Below are 18,461 nucleotides of genomic sequence, written 5' to 3'. Positions count from 1 at the left end.
TGCACATTAAATAGTGTGAGCTTCGTCAGATAGCGTCTACTTAAAAATGCAAAATATACGTTAGCAGCCAATGTTAATCCTTAATGATTTGGGACAAATATGATGTTATTTACTATGTGAGTGGCGCTGTGTGGCGCGACAGGGATTTGAACAACTTCCTGAGTCACAGCTGGGTGGCGCGGAAAAAAAGCAATGTGTTTTCCTCATAGAAAGCAATGTGTACGATTTTTTTAGAACGGCGCGGCGCTGAGCTGTGCGGCCAGTGTGCGATCCCCTTTACTGTAGAGTGTTATTATTTTTTCCATACATCCCATATTTAAAACTCTAAATATAAAACTATGATAACCTATGCAAAGCATGAAATAAAGAAACTAATTCAGTATTACTTGAGTGAACATATTCATTTACAGTTGTGATATCATTTTAACTTAACATTTTCCCTCCAATCATGTTTTATCTAAAGTTAGCATAAAAATTTACCAAGGATCACAGTGTCAGTGAAGAGTATGCTTAAAATGAAACACATGAGATGTGTGAATATTTTATTAATGCATCTTCAGCTATTTTCTCAAATTAAAAACAAATATTGATCATATTTTACTGTATGTAGTCATACATTCAAACATTTTGAAAAACAACTGCATAAAAGTAAAACTAAAGGTTTCATTGGCGCCGTACTGTAGATCAGAGTAAATAAATCTGCCTGAATCTCCCGCAGTCCTTCAGTCTCTCAGACTTAGAGCCATCCGTCCTCATTCAATAAGAACTCTGGGAGGTAAACAAATGGAGTGCAAGGAGATGGCACACGCTTTAAGAAACACACACGCGCACACACACACAGTCAGGGAAGATGGATGAGTGTTTGGTCTCTATCCTGCAGGTTGCGGTGTGTTCTAGTTTCTAAAGGGAGAGGAATATAAGGAACGGAGAAGTCTTAAAATCACAGATGCCCTCCGCTCTCATTCATCAGTCTAGGAAAATTAAAGACCCAAGAATGAAATTTCTTTCATCATTTACTCACTTTATGTCATTTTAAAGCTGCATGACTCTCTCCTTTTGCAGAAAAGAAGATATTTTGAAGAACGCTGGTAACCAGAGTTACCAACACCCAGGTAAAAAAACTTTTTCTAAATTGTGTTCAGTCATTATTTTCTTGGTACAGTCAGGCTCATATATGCCAAATCTGCACAGTTTTTAAGCCAATATTCAACTCGTGAGTCATCACTAAATACAGAATTATTGTGCAGCATCTGCGCATCTCTGGCTTACTTGAACACACCCGTCACTACGCATCAAGCAACGGCGGGCTATACTCGAACATAATAATGTGCGAGTATATACTTAGCTAGGGTTAGTAATCCTACCATAAAAAGGAAAGTTGCCCCAAACAAATAAATGTATTTCAAACCCTGCTGGTAACCAAACAACACTGGCCCACATTGACTTCCACTGTATGGACACAAAACCATTGAGACATTTCTCAAAATATCTTCTTATATGTTACACAAAAAAAAGAATCATATATAGGTTTTAAATGACACAATGGTGAATAAATGTTGTCAGATTTTTTTGTGTGGGTGGTGAATAGGGGTGTCACGATTCTCCAAAATCCAAATCCTCGATTCGATTCAAATCTCGATTTTTACTTTTTTTTGGAAAGACAAAAAATGCTATGCCATTAATATTTATTATTATTATTATTATAGTTACACATTAACATTCACGCATGCTTTTCCTAGCATGGGGGTTTTTGGGCTTCACTTTACGTGAGAGAACTTGTAGAGAGAGGATTCCTTCTTGCACGCACATGAACTTAATGTGCACGTCTTGGACTAGCATCTGAAATAAAACCAGCGGGTCATAAGCAGCTGCGCTTCTCTCTGTCTCAAGTCCACGCGCTCTTGCATCTGTCAGGCTGAAGGCAGATCAGTAGATAGTAATCCTGTTCATAATATGCATTTCAAGGAGTTGTAGCAATACATCCCTTATGTTTAAAATATAAATCTGAGAGGTTTTTCCCCGCTTGGCAAGCCGACCGGACGTGACATGGGGGCGTGGCAGCATCGACGATCTCATTTTTTTATTCGAAGTTCGAGGTTGTGACTTAATTTCCCTTAGTGGTGAACTATCCCTTTTTTTTGTGTTTAAAGCATTTGGCATTTTTGTGTAATAAACTAAAGGCAAACTTTAAGCGATAGTTCACTCAAAAATTTAAATTCTGTCATCATTTACTTCCCCTAATGTTGTTCTAAACCTGTATCAGTTTCTTTATTCAGTTGAACACAAAAGGTATTTTGATAATGTTAACTACTATGTGCCCTTTGACTTAGTAGAAAAACAAACACTATGAAAGTCAATGGGTACCGTCAAGCTTTCCCATACCACACACTACACCGGGCCGGATACGTGCCAAAGTCATCTTCTCTCTGGGTACCATCATTTATCAAAACAGTGTGTCCCATACATTCATTTTTTTTGCGGCCCACCACAAAATAAAAAATGACAGCAAAAAAATAGATTTTTGCACTATGCGTATGCGGGGACCAAAGTGCAAAATACAAAAATGCCATACACAACGCCACACCCACACTGCGGACATGTGGGGTGTTTGTGCGCACCTCCGCATTCAAAAATGACTGACCTGACCGCATATTAGTTACTAATTATTCGCCCATCCTTCGCCGGATTTGCCACCACAAATAAACTGTACTGTAATCTGTGAGAAACACTGCAAAATCTCTTCTTTTGTGTTCAACAAAATAACAAAAAAGTATACAGGTTTAGAACAACATTTGGGTGCATAAATAATGACAGAACTTTCATTTTGGGGTGAACTATCCCTTTAACCACCCCAGAAAATGATATGAGATGCTTTACATTTGCACATGAACAATACTTCTTCCATGGTTACACTTCCATACACTACAGCTTAAATAATGAGAATGGCGCTAGCAACACCAGTTTATGGGATCAAATCTGGGTCACATGTACTACTGCACAGCTATGAGACTGAAGTAAAGAATAATTTTTTATCAAATCAATAAAAAACAAATAAACATTCATCATGCGTGAACCCTAACCCTAAAAACGAACAAAAATTGAGCATTACAAAATATTTTGAAAAATGCATGCTGGTCCTGTTTAATGAGCTGTGGAAAAGAAATTTCTTTGCTTTATTTAATCAACATTTTTCTATATACATCAAGAACCTAGGTTTGATATACAACCAGACACAATAACTTGTGAAAGCCGCATATGAAACTGGAAAATAATTAAATTTAATCAATGAAATCTAGGTTCCTCATGGATACACACGCGTGCTAGCTTGACAACGAAGCTCAAAACTCTGACTATGCATACTGAATTAGATTTACAGTGTATTGGGAACAAAGCCAGAGGTCATTTACTTCTTGGATCCTCGCACAGGGGAACATCCTTGAAAACTATTAAATAAACTTTGTCTAAATCACCTGCATTTCTTTTTATTTGATTTGAAATCCATTATTATCTGTTTATAGGCAATGCCTAAATGAATTGAATTTCAAGAACGGAATACTCGACTGTGTCTGCTGAGATGAGAAAACCAGACGCACCGTCCCTTAATAATATTCGCAAAGTGAGAATAAACGTTACCCCGCGTAACAGGATTCAACTGAGATTAATCCGAAGTGACAAGGATGAAGGAATGAGAGAAAAGGACGCTAAAAACCTTATTGGCCCGGCGAATAGCGTAACGTGAGAACGGCACTCTATTATTGTCTTCACAATGGACACGAGACTTGGAGAGACAGAGACATGCTCAATAAGGTCAATTCATTATTCAAATGGCGAGAGCATCTCTACCACCAGTCATCCTTTGGGGTGCGAACGCTAAACAAGAAAGGACAAGCTTCAGCGCAAAGAAAAGGTCAAGTAGGGAACCTTTGCATGTTAACAATTTAATGTCAAGCTAAATAAACTGAAACATCAGCAGGAAATATGCATCTGAAATTAGAAATGGTTGAATATTGTAGATAGGAACAAATTGGGAAAATAGCTGTAATGCCAGTCACCTTTCCCACATCTCAGCAAGCGGCAGCCATCATTTCAAAGTCCAGGTTAACTATAGACCCGGTCTAGTCTGACCTGTTCTAGACAAAATAACTTGAATTTGGTTACATGTCGTTTTGCCAAATTAACTTGCATTTGATATTCCAACATGTAAGCAAAGTCAACGGTGATTGCAAGGTCTTTGGTTTATTTATTTATTTTTGGGCTATGGTAAGACATCTATTAACTCTTTTCCGACAAGCATTTATAAAAAAGTTGCCAGCCAGCACCAGCATTTTTATGATTTTCACAAAGGTTAGTGTTTTATAAGTTGGGTAAGAGCACCACCTAGTGGATAATAGCGGAATATAGATTGCCCTAAAAACTTGCAATTGGCAGGGTTGCGTTTTCTCTTAATTGATGAGATAGCTCGTCAATGGCGGGGAAAGAGTTTAATTTTCACAGACAGCCGAATTTTGTTGAAATTGAAATTTTCGGCTAGACATCTGGGCTCTGTTTGAATGGCTATTGCATGTCTTTTAACTCTTTCCCCGCCATTGACGAGATATCTCGTCAATCAAGAGAAAACGCTTCCCCGCCAATGACGAGTTTTTCCGTCTTTCCGCAATACCACTATTATCTATTATTCCGCAACTTTTTAAACCCGGAAGTATTGCCCTATGGCAAGCTGCTGCATGTCCGTGTCTGTTTTAAAGATCGCTCTGAATGGGATCTCTATGAAAAGTCAGTCACAAAAATTGAATTATCTCTGCTTTTTGCTCAAATGTCGTGTTTTTGCAGAAACCTACCCAGATTCAAAAGCTGATTACAAAAGAACTACTGAAGGTAGGATGAAACGTTTTTTTGTTTGAAAGCAGAGGGTCTGTTCTTTCATTTGGTATATTGTTTATATATTTGAAGAAGAACATTTTCTGGAAGACATTAAACTTTTGTGAAAATCATGAAAAACGCTGGCGCTGGCTGGCAACTTTTTTTAAAAACGCTGGCGGTGAAAGAGTTAAATGAAAATTTAATGGTATTGCTCTGCCCTGCATGTTGCTTTTTTAAAGAGCACCTATTGTCAGATTTACTTTTTTACATTTCCAAAGTAAACAATGACGCGAGTTATCTTCTCCAACGTAAATCTGTTTTCTTGGACTACAACAAAAACACGGATTGTAGGCAACAGTTTACTTCCCGGGATTGGTGATGTAGACAAGACCAACATTATCATAATTCCTCCCGCTTCAGACTGACATCCTGTAAGTGAACTCCTGTTTGCAACCGAATCTTTCAAACATGGTAAGGAGCGTCACATTTCCGGCTGACGTCAGAGGTATTCAGGCCAATCACAACGTACAGATTAGCTTGCCAATCAAGGACATAGAGCTTTACAAATCCGTGCGTTTCAGGAAGAGAGTGAAATCTGGAGCTACGAAAATGTACGGTATGTGGAAAATAATGTGTTTTTTAACCATAAACCACGCAAACACATTGTATTATACCAAAAACACAAAATAATGTTGATTTTTAGCATTGAAATGGGTGCTCTTTAAATGCAAAAGAGATGCTGGTGTTGACGTACTTGCTTAGTTAGTTCTCAAGGTTTTGGGCCTATCATTGTGTTGGAATCCTTGAATCCATAGTGGTTATCACCACTGATTTTTTTTTTCAATTTTATGTTAAATAATTGATAAAAAAATTAAACTAAGAAAACTCAGAAATTCATTTAATGCATCAATTAAAATATTTAATCTAGATTAATCGCATAATTGTCATGAGTTGACTTCTGATTAATCGCAACTTAATTAATCGCAAAGTGGAAAAGCCCACAAAAGTAAGCTGACCCGATGCAAACCGTGGGGTACTATGCAATGGAAAAGCGCCATTATTGTGCTAAGAATGTGTTAATATTAACTAAACAAACTACAAATTGATGGCTCCGCCTGGGAAACTGTCCATGTTTTGCCGCTTACCACATGTCTCCTGTTTAAACTAGACACACACTACTGCCCCAACCCGCCTGAAAGGGTTTTAAAAGATGTATTTAACAGTTAATAATAAATCATCATACAGATTGGACACCTTTGTGTGCCGTGTTCGGGCCGCGGGCCGTATGCTTGACACCCCTGTACTAAGGGTTTACTCTGATTCTTGAGCTCGTTTATTTTGTTTGTCCTTGAGTGTAGTCTTTAACCAAATATAAAAAAAAAAAAAAAAAAATGAATGGTAGCCAGACAAAACTCAAATTGTAACTGCATAACCAAGCAGCTTTAGCAGCAGTTATGTTTGTCTGGTGCATCGGACATGAGTCAACATTAAAAGAGCTTTACTTAATAACAAAAAAATATCACCAAAGTTCGTTCTTACCACTGTCGCTATTGTCGTCGACCAGTATGATTTCTTTAAGCAGGTTTGTCGGGGTATGGTTGACCACGCTGTGTACCGACCGCAGGATGACAGAGAGAGCTTCATTCACAAAGATGAAGACTACAGAGATCTGAGGAAGGTCTTCAGGGTACGTCAGCTGCTTACACCTGGAAGAAGACAACAGTACATTCAGTTTCCAGACTATACAAATGACTAAATTGTAAGTAAAATTGACCCTATGTAATGTCTGGGGACAAATAAGTTAATGATATTAAAAAAACTACACTTAAATAATCATTTCAATTTCTTAGCCGCCAAACAGATAATATAAGAGAGAACAGAATTTTGTGTGCGTTGTGGAAAATGTGAGATGCAATAGATATCCTACATCCATAGCTCTAATGTTGGGGCTATATTTTGTGATATCTATCTTTGACAATAATATTTTAGTTACCCTGAGCTACAGTAATTGTAACAGCATCACACCTGGATTTTTCCAGTATTGAATTTTTTACTGGTCGCAAAACACATTTTTGTCCCACCAAAGCATAATTTTATCATTTAATGTGATGTTTATTATTGCAAGAGAGGAGTACACGCAGAAAGCCCTGCACGTGCACTCCCTGTCTCCAAACTAGCGCTGTCTGTGCTCTCTTTCTCTCTTCCTCCCGCATATTAATAAAAACAAAAGAATGAGATTATGTTCACTTCAATTGTTTTTTTACACGAGTACTTGCCGAGGTCAGAGCCGATGGTGTAGTGGGCAGCGCTCCGACTTTAGTGCTTTCGCACTTTCGGCGACCTGAGTTCAATTCCCAGCTCGTGGTCATTTGCCGATCCCATACCCTCTCTCAATCCATAGTTCTATTGCTGGGGCTTTATTTTGACATAGCCCATGGCCCACTGTCCGACTATTGAGGAACCCTGCTGTACACTAGAGCTGTTCATGGTTGTCTTTATATATATTTATAAGTTTATAAATAAAAATGTGACCTTTATGGACATCGATACTTTATGAATGTCATACAGTATACTGTTGGTTAAAACTATTCTCAGAATTGTTTTAAAAGCTTCACCAAAATCCTCTGTGCTTACTGTGGTTTTTTACCGTATACAGGGTTGACACCCTAATCTAAAGGAGAACCAGGCCGAGACACCATGCGTCATTACCCAACCGATCTCGAGTAGCTGCAAGCGGAGATGAATAAAATATTAAACACCCATGTGAGCTAAATTCTGTACCTAAGCTGAAAAAGAAATGGACTCGCTCTGTTTCCCCCGATCAGGTCAACCCGCCATGGTAACCAGGTTTATATATGGCTTCAGTGTTGCTATATTTCTTAAGTACAATAGAACTACAGGACGGCTTGCCTCAATTATATCGCACTGCCATACCTTACAGACCCCTGAGGGGAATTTTGTGCACATATAAAAGGGAAAGATGGTATCTCTATACCATGTGAAGGATTCAAATCCCACTGGACTTCAAAGTCAACACCTTAACCATAGATAATCACAGAATCACCTGGAACCTTACGATCATGACAACACAAACTCAAGCTGCTAACATTTAAAGTCCCCCAGTAATTGATAATTATATATAATGACATATTTAAACAGATTGGCCTGTCAGTTCATGCCTTAGAATAGCTTAAATATATAACTCTACATCCTTGTTTCATTTAGTATACGTTGAGCCAGTTCGAATACCTGATCCATTTGTTCAACACGTTGATGTAATTACAAATTGCTTGTGTTGTAAGAACTAGGCCTGTCAATAGATTCAAATATTTAATTTAGATTAATCGCGTGATTTCATGAGTTAACTCGCGATTAATCGCAAATGAATCTCACATTTTTTATTCTAAATTTACCTAAATTTAACACAATCGGTCTCAAGACCACTTTTTAAAGGCCTTGGTCTCGTCTTGGAATCGACCGCATTTTTACTCAGTATCGTCTCGGTCTCAGACAAAGAGGACTCTGAATTTTATTTCAAGACTGGTCATGCAAAAAAAATATATCAAGAAAAAAAAATCTTAGTATTTTTGTCTTGTTTTTAGTAAAAATATCTACAAATTCTTAAATTAAGATGCGTTTTCTTGATGAACAAAATTACCCAAGAAAATAAGTCTAGTTTTTAGAGCAAAAATATCAAATTTAAGTGATTTTGTGCATAAAACAAGCAAACAAATCTGCCAATAGGATAAGCTATTTTTTCTTGATTTTTTCTCGAATTTAGTGTTTAAAGGTGCAGTGTGTAATTTTTTAGAAGGATCTCTTGACAGAAATGCAAAATAATTTACAAAACAATATTATCAGGAGTGTATAAAGACCTTTTTATAATAAACCGTTATGTTTTTATTACCTTAGAATGAGACGTTTTTATCTACATACACAGAGGGTCCCCTTACGTGGAAGCCGCCATTTTGTGACGCCATGTTTCTACAGAAGCCCTTAATGGACAAACTTTTTTACTAAGTTGTCTCCGACGATGACATGTTTTTCCGGTGGCAGCTACCGTAGCTTCTTTATGCGTTTCAAAAGCAAGGGGTGAGCAGTGGACTGAGCCGTTGGTTGCAATTCGCAACCTCACCACTAGATGCTGCTAAAATTTACACACTGCACCTTTAAGAAAAAGGTTCAAGATTTTTTGCTTACCCCATTTGCAGATTTTTTTGCTTGTTTTATTCACAAAATCACTTAAATGTGATATTTTTGGTCTATAAACTAGACTTATTTTCTTGGGTAGTTTTGCTCATCAAGAAAAAGCATCTTAATTTAAGAATTTTTAGATATTTTTACTGAAAACAAGACAAAAATACTAAGAATTTTTTTTCTTGAAAATCATTTTTTGCAGTGCACATCACAACTTTATTTTTTATCATTAATTTTATGCAGTTTATTCAGGTTTGGCATATGATGTTGGCATTGAATAAGCATTGTTTAGGTGGTCTTGACTACAACACTACTATACCCAACCCGAGTAAAGTTAAACTTTTTGTCTTAAAAGTGCTCGGGTCTCAGGTCAGACTTCAGGTTTTCGGATCTAAGTGGACCCGTGACGACCTCTACCTCAAAAGTACATATTGGTACATCAAAGATACATACAGTACTGTACTAGTATCTCAAAGATACATACTAGTACCTCAGAATTACATACAGTACTGGTATCTCAAAGGTGCATAATAGTTCCTCAAAAGTACATATTGGTACCTAAAAGATACAAATTTGTATTGATACCTAAAAAGGACCATTTAACTCTTTCACCGCCAGCGTTTTTAAAAAAAGTTGCCAGCCAGCGCCAGCGTTTTTCATGATTTTCACCAAAGTTTAATGCCTTCCAGAAAATGTTCTTCTTTAAATATATAAACATACAATATACCAAATGAAAGAACAGACCCTCTGCTTTCAAACAAAAAAAAACGTTTCATCCTACCTTTAGTGGTTCTTTTGCAATCAGCTTTTGAATATGGGTAGGTTTTTGCAAAAACACCATATTTTGAGCAAAAAGCAGACATAATTCCATTTTTGTGACGGATTTTTCATAGAGATCCCATTCAGAGCGATCTTTAAAACAGACACGGACATGCAGCCGCTTGCCATAGGGCAATACTTCCGGGTTTAAAAAGTTGCGGAAGGGCGCCACCTGGTGGATAATAGCGGTATTGCGGAAAGACGGAAAATCTCGTCATTGGCGGGGAAGCGTTTTCTCTTAATTGACGAGATATCTCGTCAATGGCGGGGAAAGAGTTAAAAAGGTACTGTCCCAGTGACAGCTTCATACCTTTATCCTGACAGTGTACCCGGATGATTAATTTTACATTTATGTTATGTTCATGCATTTGGCAGATGCTTTTATCCAAAGCGACTTACATTGTACTCAAACTCTGCACTTACAATGCTTTACCAACTGAGCTACAGGAACACAGGGACACAAGAACGCAAGCTTAAATGTTTCTGAAATGCGCCTCTCTATCAAAGAGTAAGATGAAAATGGCAAAGTTTTATTAGAAGCATTAAAGATTTATGGAATAAATGTAACCCTGAAGCGGTTCAGAAATAGGTCCAACCAACAGAGCAATAACATAGCCGTAAAATAACCCAACAAGATGAAGTCATTTTTGTATAATGTGCTTGACAAACCCGACAAGCAATTAAAATGCCTTTTTAAGGAGGAAGGATGCATTTTACCATAAGTCTTATTTTCCACTGTAAACACTGACTGGTTCCTATGACAACCATAAGCATCCTTCTCTCTTCTCATGATCTATAGGAAAACAGCACAGCTCCCAATGCGTATGGATATAAAGTTCAGCTGTTTTAATATGGACAAAGACTGTGGGTTTAGGGAATAGGTTAGATTTTATAAAATTTGATTAGACAGAGATGAGGTTTGATATTGAGCCGTACCAAAGTTGTTTGCACACAAGAACATATTTTGAACAAATGATTTATCAAATTATACAGAGCCAGGACAGTAACAGCGTATGCGCATCGATATTGCATGAAAAACTCATTTAGAGCTCTGAGATAAACTGGCAACGCTATAGTGCTGTATGTGCGGACAGTACATCACAAACCATTCATTATTTTTCAATTACTGTAAGTGAATTTAGATTTGACTTTGTCTCTATGAATATACTGTATTCAATTTTGATAACAGTGGTGTGGAATCAATATATGATGTTGGCCCTGGTCAATTCATGATTACATCTACAGCATCTGTATTGTGTGGAGTATTACAAACAAACAGAAACATACTAGAACATTTTTTCACATTTTTTATCAGACTCTTTATTTATGAATGGCCTGATGCCGGGATTAAGCAGATTTAAGGCGAAAGTATATGTTGAACATATACATGTCAAGGACATTCGGAAAATATAATTTATCTTATTTTGACAGAGGTGGCGTTTAGCGGCTTTTGTTTCTTAGCTCCTCAATTACAGGTGGAAATTTATGCACGGCCCTAACTACTGCACAATAGGGCTGGGTATCGATTCAGATGTTCCAGATCGATTCGATTTCGATTCACAAGCTATCAAATCGATTCGATTCCGATTCTCGATTAAATTTTAGATTCCGGTTCTCAGGTAGGTTTTTATACTCGATTCTCGATTCAACTCAATGAATATTGATTTAATACACATACTATATTAATAAAAAAGAACAGTGAACAGCAGTTTACAAGTGGGTAATTAAGAAAAAGAAATTAAAAGCCACAACACGTCTTGCTTGCAAAATCTAAAATGCTTTCATTCCTCCGTTCAATGTTTGCAGAAATAAATGCTCTTTGAGAATCGATTTTTAATCGACCACGTTTTAAAAAACGATTAATTGAAAAATGATTTTTTTTTTGCCCAGCCCTACTGCACAACCTCTATAAATTATTTCCAGATCAGACTGAAGCAGATCCAGGTAAGCGATAACTGCGCCTAGACCAATTTATAAAATTAAAATCAGAAAAGTGCTTGTTTGTTTTCAACCCATGGTTGGGTAAAAACGGACAAACCCACTGATTGTGTTTAAAGGAAAACACCACCATTTTTCAATATATTACTATGTTCTTACCTCAACTAAGACAAATAAATACATACCTATCTTTTTACAATGCGTGCACTTAATCTTTGTACATCGCGTTTGAATGTGTTAGCATTTAGCCTAGCCCCATTCATTCCTTAGGATCCAAACAGGGATGAATTTAGAAGCCACCAAACACTTTCATGTTTACATGAGTAGTTACACGAGTCAGTATGGTGGCACAAAATAAAACGTGATGATTTTTTAAGCGGATAAAAAAATGAGAATTATATTGTATGGCGGAAGAACACTTAGTTTGCAGCACTTCGACCTCTGGCGTAGTAACATCGTCACTCCTGACTACTTCCCTTTCTTGCTTTATTACTATTAATATTACTGCGCACAAGGTTGAAGTGCTGCAAACAATATAGTTCTTATTTTTTATCCGCTTAAAACTCGCCATGTTTTATTTTGTGCCACCATACTTACTCATGTAACAACTCACGTAACAAACTTTAAATAGGGAAAACATGAAAGTGTTTGGTGGCTTCTAAATTCATCCCTGTTTAGATCCTAAGGAATAAATGGTGCTAGGCTAAATGCCAACACATTCACAACGCGCTGTACAAAGATTAAGTGCACACATTGAGTAAAGATAGGTATGTATTAATTTATTAGGTATGTTTTGCTTTAAGGCACCTTATGCTGGGTTGTTTCAATCCATGGTTGGGTCAAATATGGACAATTTAAACCAACTGCTGGGTTTGTTCATATTTTACACAACAATGGACATCCAAGCATTTTTTCAGTATGTACTGTAACAATTTGGTGTTAATGCTTAAGAAAATTTTACAATATAAAAGCATTTGCACAGGATAGCATAATGTTTTTTTTCTTGAGGTGCCAACCATATGAAAGATTATCCTCCAGCAGCCCACACCTTTAATATACAATAACTCTAATCCTAACATAACCATAATACATAACAGCTTAATACATAACAGCTTAGACATGTACATTTTGTACTGTTACTATGAGCACTGGTAGTTTGTGCTGCATATTTATGGCTCACATTATGTTTTTATTTATGTTTTAATACAGTGTTCCTTCCACGACTGATATCCCTATAAATATCCGATGTCTTAAGACATCTCACTATAGTCTTTGTGACAGCCTTGGGTTCTGTAAACCACAAATACAATCTGAGGACGTCCCACCCTCCACCGCCCATAAGTCATTTAGTGACATCAATTTTGTGTCCCAATATTAGGAAGGCATCACTTTAAAGAGTCACTTTATGGTTAAAGTGATACAGCTGAATTAAGATTGCTTACAGCGCCTTTATACACTTGGCAAATCATTTATTCCAAAATGACTTACGTGCTGACTAAATGCACACCTTGAATGCCCTGTGTATCGAACCCATGACCTTTGCATTGCTTATGCAATGCTGGACTAGTTGAGCTGCACGGGATCAAAATGGTTTTGATTTGTAAACTAAACTAGATTAAAAAAAACTATTATCTAGAGTTTCTAAGTTTAGTTATACTATTTCTCAGGCCCGTTCCAAAGAAATATATATTTTCTTTCCACTGATGTGAACCCACGCACCCAACCAATAATGTTTCATGGCTCTGCCACCCTTAGAGAAAATCTTTTCAGCAAGCTTTTGGAGTAACAGCTTTCTGTTTCTCGTACCATTGCTTCATGATTGCACACACGCACACACACACACACACACACACACACACACACACACACACACACACACACACACACACACACACACACACACAGGTCTGAAAGCACCACATAGTTTTTGTGAGTCAGAGACGATGACGTTCAGTGTTTTGACAGCGGTGAGAGGCGGGCAGAGAACAGTACGGCCAAAATGATTCACTATTTACAAACCTCAGACTTACAGCAGTTTATGCAGATCATGCCTAAAACACATTTTATGAAATAAGACGTGTTTGGCTTTGAACTCATTCTTACCTTTAACCTGTAAATGCAGAGTTCTTTTCTTTATGTGAAATCAAATGCAAACTGATGTGACGCGTATTGGACAGCTTACATAATAAATCGTTAATCATAATATTAACATTGTGAATCAAGGTAAGGAGAGTTTTATTACAGATTTTTTATGCACTAGATCAATATTTGACTTTCATTTTTAAACAAGATACAGATTGCAGCTTTACAGAAAGCTGCAAAATTTTTAGTGTACTAATAATGACAAAAAATTCAAAGTTGCGATTTCTAGGCACATATGGCTAGGAACTAAACTCTCATTCTGGCGTAATAATCAAGGACTTTGCTGCTGTAACATGGCTGCAGGAGGCGCAATGATATTACGCAGTGCCCGAAAATAGTCCCCTGCTATTGAAAGTTACCAAGGGGACTATTTTCAGGCGCTGCATAACATCATTGTGCCTGCTGCAGCTGATGCTAAATAGACCATTTACGCAAAAACCGGAAATACGTAAACAACGCGTAAACGCAATTCCGGTATAAGCTTTGTTGTTGGTGGAGAAATGGCAGCTAGAGTGTTTCCGACTTTCCTAACTTGTCTACCCAAGTTCACCAGCGCCGATGTGGTGAAGAGTGTGGGTATACATTCGTCCACTAAAGGGAACAAACTGGATAAGGGATATAAATTCTTCCGCGCGGAGTTTATCCACAATTATCAAGGTAAGCTTTAGCTACCAAACTGGCTATAACTCCGTTTACGTTAATTGTAAATCTAGGGGTTGTGAATTTGTAATATAAGATTTAACACATCGCAGTGAATATGTCGTGTGTAAGTTATGTTTAAGTGAGATGACATGAGGTTAACATAACAACCAGTAATTTGGTGTAGCTGCTGTACTAGGTAAATGTTACTAGCAGTCTGCTGCAAAGTTGTGTATTTCTATATGAGATAACATGCAATGTTTCCTTGCTACATGCGGTTTAAGTAACAAATATACTACAGGGACAGGTAGTAGTGAGAGGTAGATGCTTCAGGTCAATGAGAGAGAGTGAGGAGCCTCACAAACTGGAGGTTTTAATATAGACAGAATGCCGGTTGGCAAAAGTTTCCCGTTCTTGCGTGTTCACTCTTCTTGCTGCGGCACTTTTTTTCACTTACTGTTACTATTATATACTATTATAAACTATTATAAAGGTAGGGCTGTTTCTGGTTGGAAGACGAACAGCCTTGAACACTACAGAAACGGCGACTCGTTGACTCTGCTATTTTTCGTATCTGCCGCTACGATAACAGGAAGTTGCCATACACTTTGTTGACGTATTTCCAGTCGAAAAATGCGGAAGTGCGTAAAAGGTCTATGGTCTAATCAGATTCAATGGATTATGCTAAGCTATGCTAAAAGTGGTACCGCAGACCCAGAGATCAGCTGAATGGATTCCAAAACAATAAAAATCTAATGTTTAACTCTAGGGGAACTGGAAATGTAGCATTTTTTCAAAAAAAAGTGGAGTGTCCCGTTAAAGGTACTGTGTGTAGATTTTAGCGGCATCTAGCTGTGAGATTACAAATTGCAACCAACGGCTTAGTCCACAGCCCACCCCTCCCTTTCGAAAGGCATAGAGAAGCAAACATGTCGTCGTCTGAGACAATATAGTGATGAAACACGTTCTGTAGAGCTAGAGTTTGTCCATTTAGGGCTACTGTAGAAACATGGCCCTGCAAATGGCGACTACCATGTAAGAAGACCGCGGTGTACGTATATAAAAACGGCTCTTTCTAAGGTAATTAAAACATAACAGTTCATTTTGGAAGGTCTTTATACACCACTGATAATATAGTTATGTCTGTAATATTGCATTCTAAAAGTTAACATTAATAAAGATTAACAAATAAAACCTTATTGCAACGTATGTTAGCAGATTATGTCATTGTTTTCTTACGCTCATGTCATTTCAAACTCTCTTGAAACTCTGCATTTTTCATTTATTTGGTTTGGTTTTATTTCTTACGTGAAGCTATTGTTTGGCCTTTGAATTTCAGACTTCTGGAAATTGTGATAAACATATTTTTTTTGTTTTCCACACAAGAGAAAAATAACTTTAGAATAAGTAAATGATTCCTCATCTTTGAAAGAAACGCAGACATGGTGATAAAATCAAAGATATGAATTTCTTTCATGTACTAAAGCAGTCCTAAAACAATGGCTAACATCCAGCCTACAAGCAAACAAAATATTATGACAGTTGCAGTGGCAACCGAGCAAATATCATTCAAGGCTTTTTATAACACTGTATTTTCTGGAGACATTGCGACACAGGGGAGGTTTGATTGATCAGGCCATTAAAGCACTTCTTTCTCTTCCCAGCAGGTTGCTATTTTTCTAATGGCATTTTTCTTTTTTTCTCGATTGTTCATGCAAAGACGTACAAACACAAAACTGATGTTGCCAGCAGTATTTTACTATAAAATGTGCATGCATGAGTTTTCAAAATAAATTCATGTAAATCATTTTGCATATTTATTATATATAAAGCTGCGTTCAGGTGAAATAGCAAGCGTCACAACCTACGCTGCAAATATTATACCCTAAATAAGCATCTTTATCTTGTTCCTATATCTATGCATGCTTAGTGAAACATTTACAGTACTTTCCTAAATTAAAACAGCTTAGGAAATTAGTTTAATTATTTTGCATTTAGTCTCCCTTTACGAATTTCTGCAGCTTAGCAGATACAACATTGCATTAGCAGCACCAAGGTCATGGGTTTGATCTCCAGGCAACACACATACTGATAAAATGTAACTTCTAAGCAATGTGGAGCGAAACATCTGCCAAATGCGCGGATGTAAATAGGCAATTCAATGGAAATGTATCTTATTATGACGTTTTAACCAAAAGTTTTTAACCATTCTGATATCTCATGTGTCAATATTTGCTGGTTTAATTACACATGCAAAGTCTTCGATAAAGTTTTTAAAGCATTTTTTTTCCCATAAACATGTGCACATTTTAAAAAATGTCACGAAGTGTATTTAGAGGGTTTTGCAGTGAAATTTGTTTGATACCAATGAAAGTGTCATTTGAGAAAATAAGCAGTTACTAACTAATAACCTTTTCTTGTCTATTAAAGTGAATGACTGAACCTAAACATAAGAGCCTAATAAAAAATGCTAAGTTACAAGAAAACATGTCAGACGCACTTAGAGGGTTTTGCATCGGATCTCTTCATATGTATGTATAGATGGTTTCAGCGGCAACAACATAAACAAACGGCTTTTGTGCACTAAAAAAGCAACTTCTGCCAGACGTCCAAATAGAATCAATAACAACAAAGTCTTTTTACAGTCGTTTATTTCTGTTAACAAAGATAAATAAATGACAAGTAAATTACCTTTATATCATATTAAACGCGTATCAACTATTACATTGAGCTAACGTTACTGTGTAAATAAATGTATACAATGTAGCTACAGGTCCTTGAATTCTTTAGCCTTGAAGTCTTTAGCAAACCTAAAAAAATCTTTCCACATGGTATTTGTCCCAGATGTCAGTTTAGTCACTAACCAGATCGATAAATAAATACAGACCGGAAGTTCACTTTGATTCAGACGCATAACCACGTACGTCCAATGAAAATGTCTAGCTGTACAGAGGAGTCTAAGATGGCGGCAATAGCGGAAGCTAGTTATTTTTGTTTATAAAGTTTTAAATATTGATATTTCTACAACAAAACGGCGCGGATTACCCTCAGAAGGCCTTTGTTTATCATCGTGGAGCCGTTTGGATTTATTTGGTAAAGGATGCACATTTTGTGGACTTGAAGGAGTGGACCCTGTAACTTTACATTTGATTAACTGAAAGATTAAAGACATTTTCTAAAATAACTGAAAATGTGTTCATTTGAAAAATGAGCTTGGGGGTGAGTAAATCATGGGTTTAATATCATTTTTGGTCGAACTATCCATTTAAGAAGCCCTTAAAATTTGCAGCCTTCGAATTGGCACACAGCTTATATGAATATATACGAAAAATTCCAATGATGCGTTTGTCAACTTCTCGCTCAACTGATGACATTGAGGAACGTTCAAAAATGTGCCTGCCTGAATATAACTGTTATTAATCCAATTACTTTTGGTGCCAGCCCAGAAAGCACATTTCATTGATAAACCTCAGTATATTGCAGTGTAGGTTGTTTGTCACTGACTGTCAGGACTGAATTAATTCATATGCAGTTTCAAAAACCAGAGTGGTTGTCTCACACACTGAGAGAAGAGCTTAGATTCATAAGTAATGCTACACTTTTATTGCTCTAGTTACGTCTAATCTAGGCCATTGCTAAGGTTTAAATCTGTACCGCTGGACACAGGCAGAGAGGCGGGCAGGCGGCAGTGGGCTGTAACAAGATGAGAGATGGACTCGTTCTTGTGAAATAGAGCTAAAGCTGCTTGTCCAGTTATCATAATTTGACCCGAAACAAGCTAGACAGAAACAGACACCTAGATTAAGACTTATTCCTCTCTCTCTTTCGTTCGCCCTCGTCCGTTTTCCTTGCACCTCTTTCGATTC

The 18,461-nt window shown here is 37.1% G+C and overlaps 1 protein-coding gene across 1 annotated transcript in view; it reads right to left on the bottom strand.

Moving 5' to 3' along the window:
• Window positions 1–18,461, bottom strand: part of galnt9 (polypeptide N-acetylgalactosaminyltransferase 9) — a 122,444-nt gene that overhangs the window by 79,214 nt on the left and 24,769 nt on the right. The window contains exon 3 of the mRNA XM_065250830.1: window positions 6,400–6,566. Within this exon, the coding sequence (XP_065106902.1) occupies window positions 6,400–6,566 (167 nt within the window). The remainder of the gene's footprint in view (window positions 1–6,399; window positions 6,567–18,461) is intronic.

This window comes from Paramisgurnus dabryanus, chromosome 5, assembly GCF_030506205.2.
Source record: "Paramisgurnus dabryanus chromosome 5, PD_genome_1.1, whole genome shotgun sequence".
NCBI lineage: Eukaryota > Metazoa > Chordata > Actinopteri > Cypriniformes > Cobitidae > Paramisgurnus > Paramisgurnus dabryanus.
Note: the sequence above shows the minus strand (reverse complement) of the source record. Positions and strands in the feature narration are given on the sequence as shown.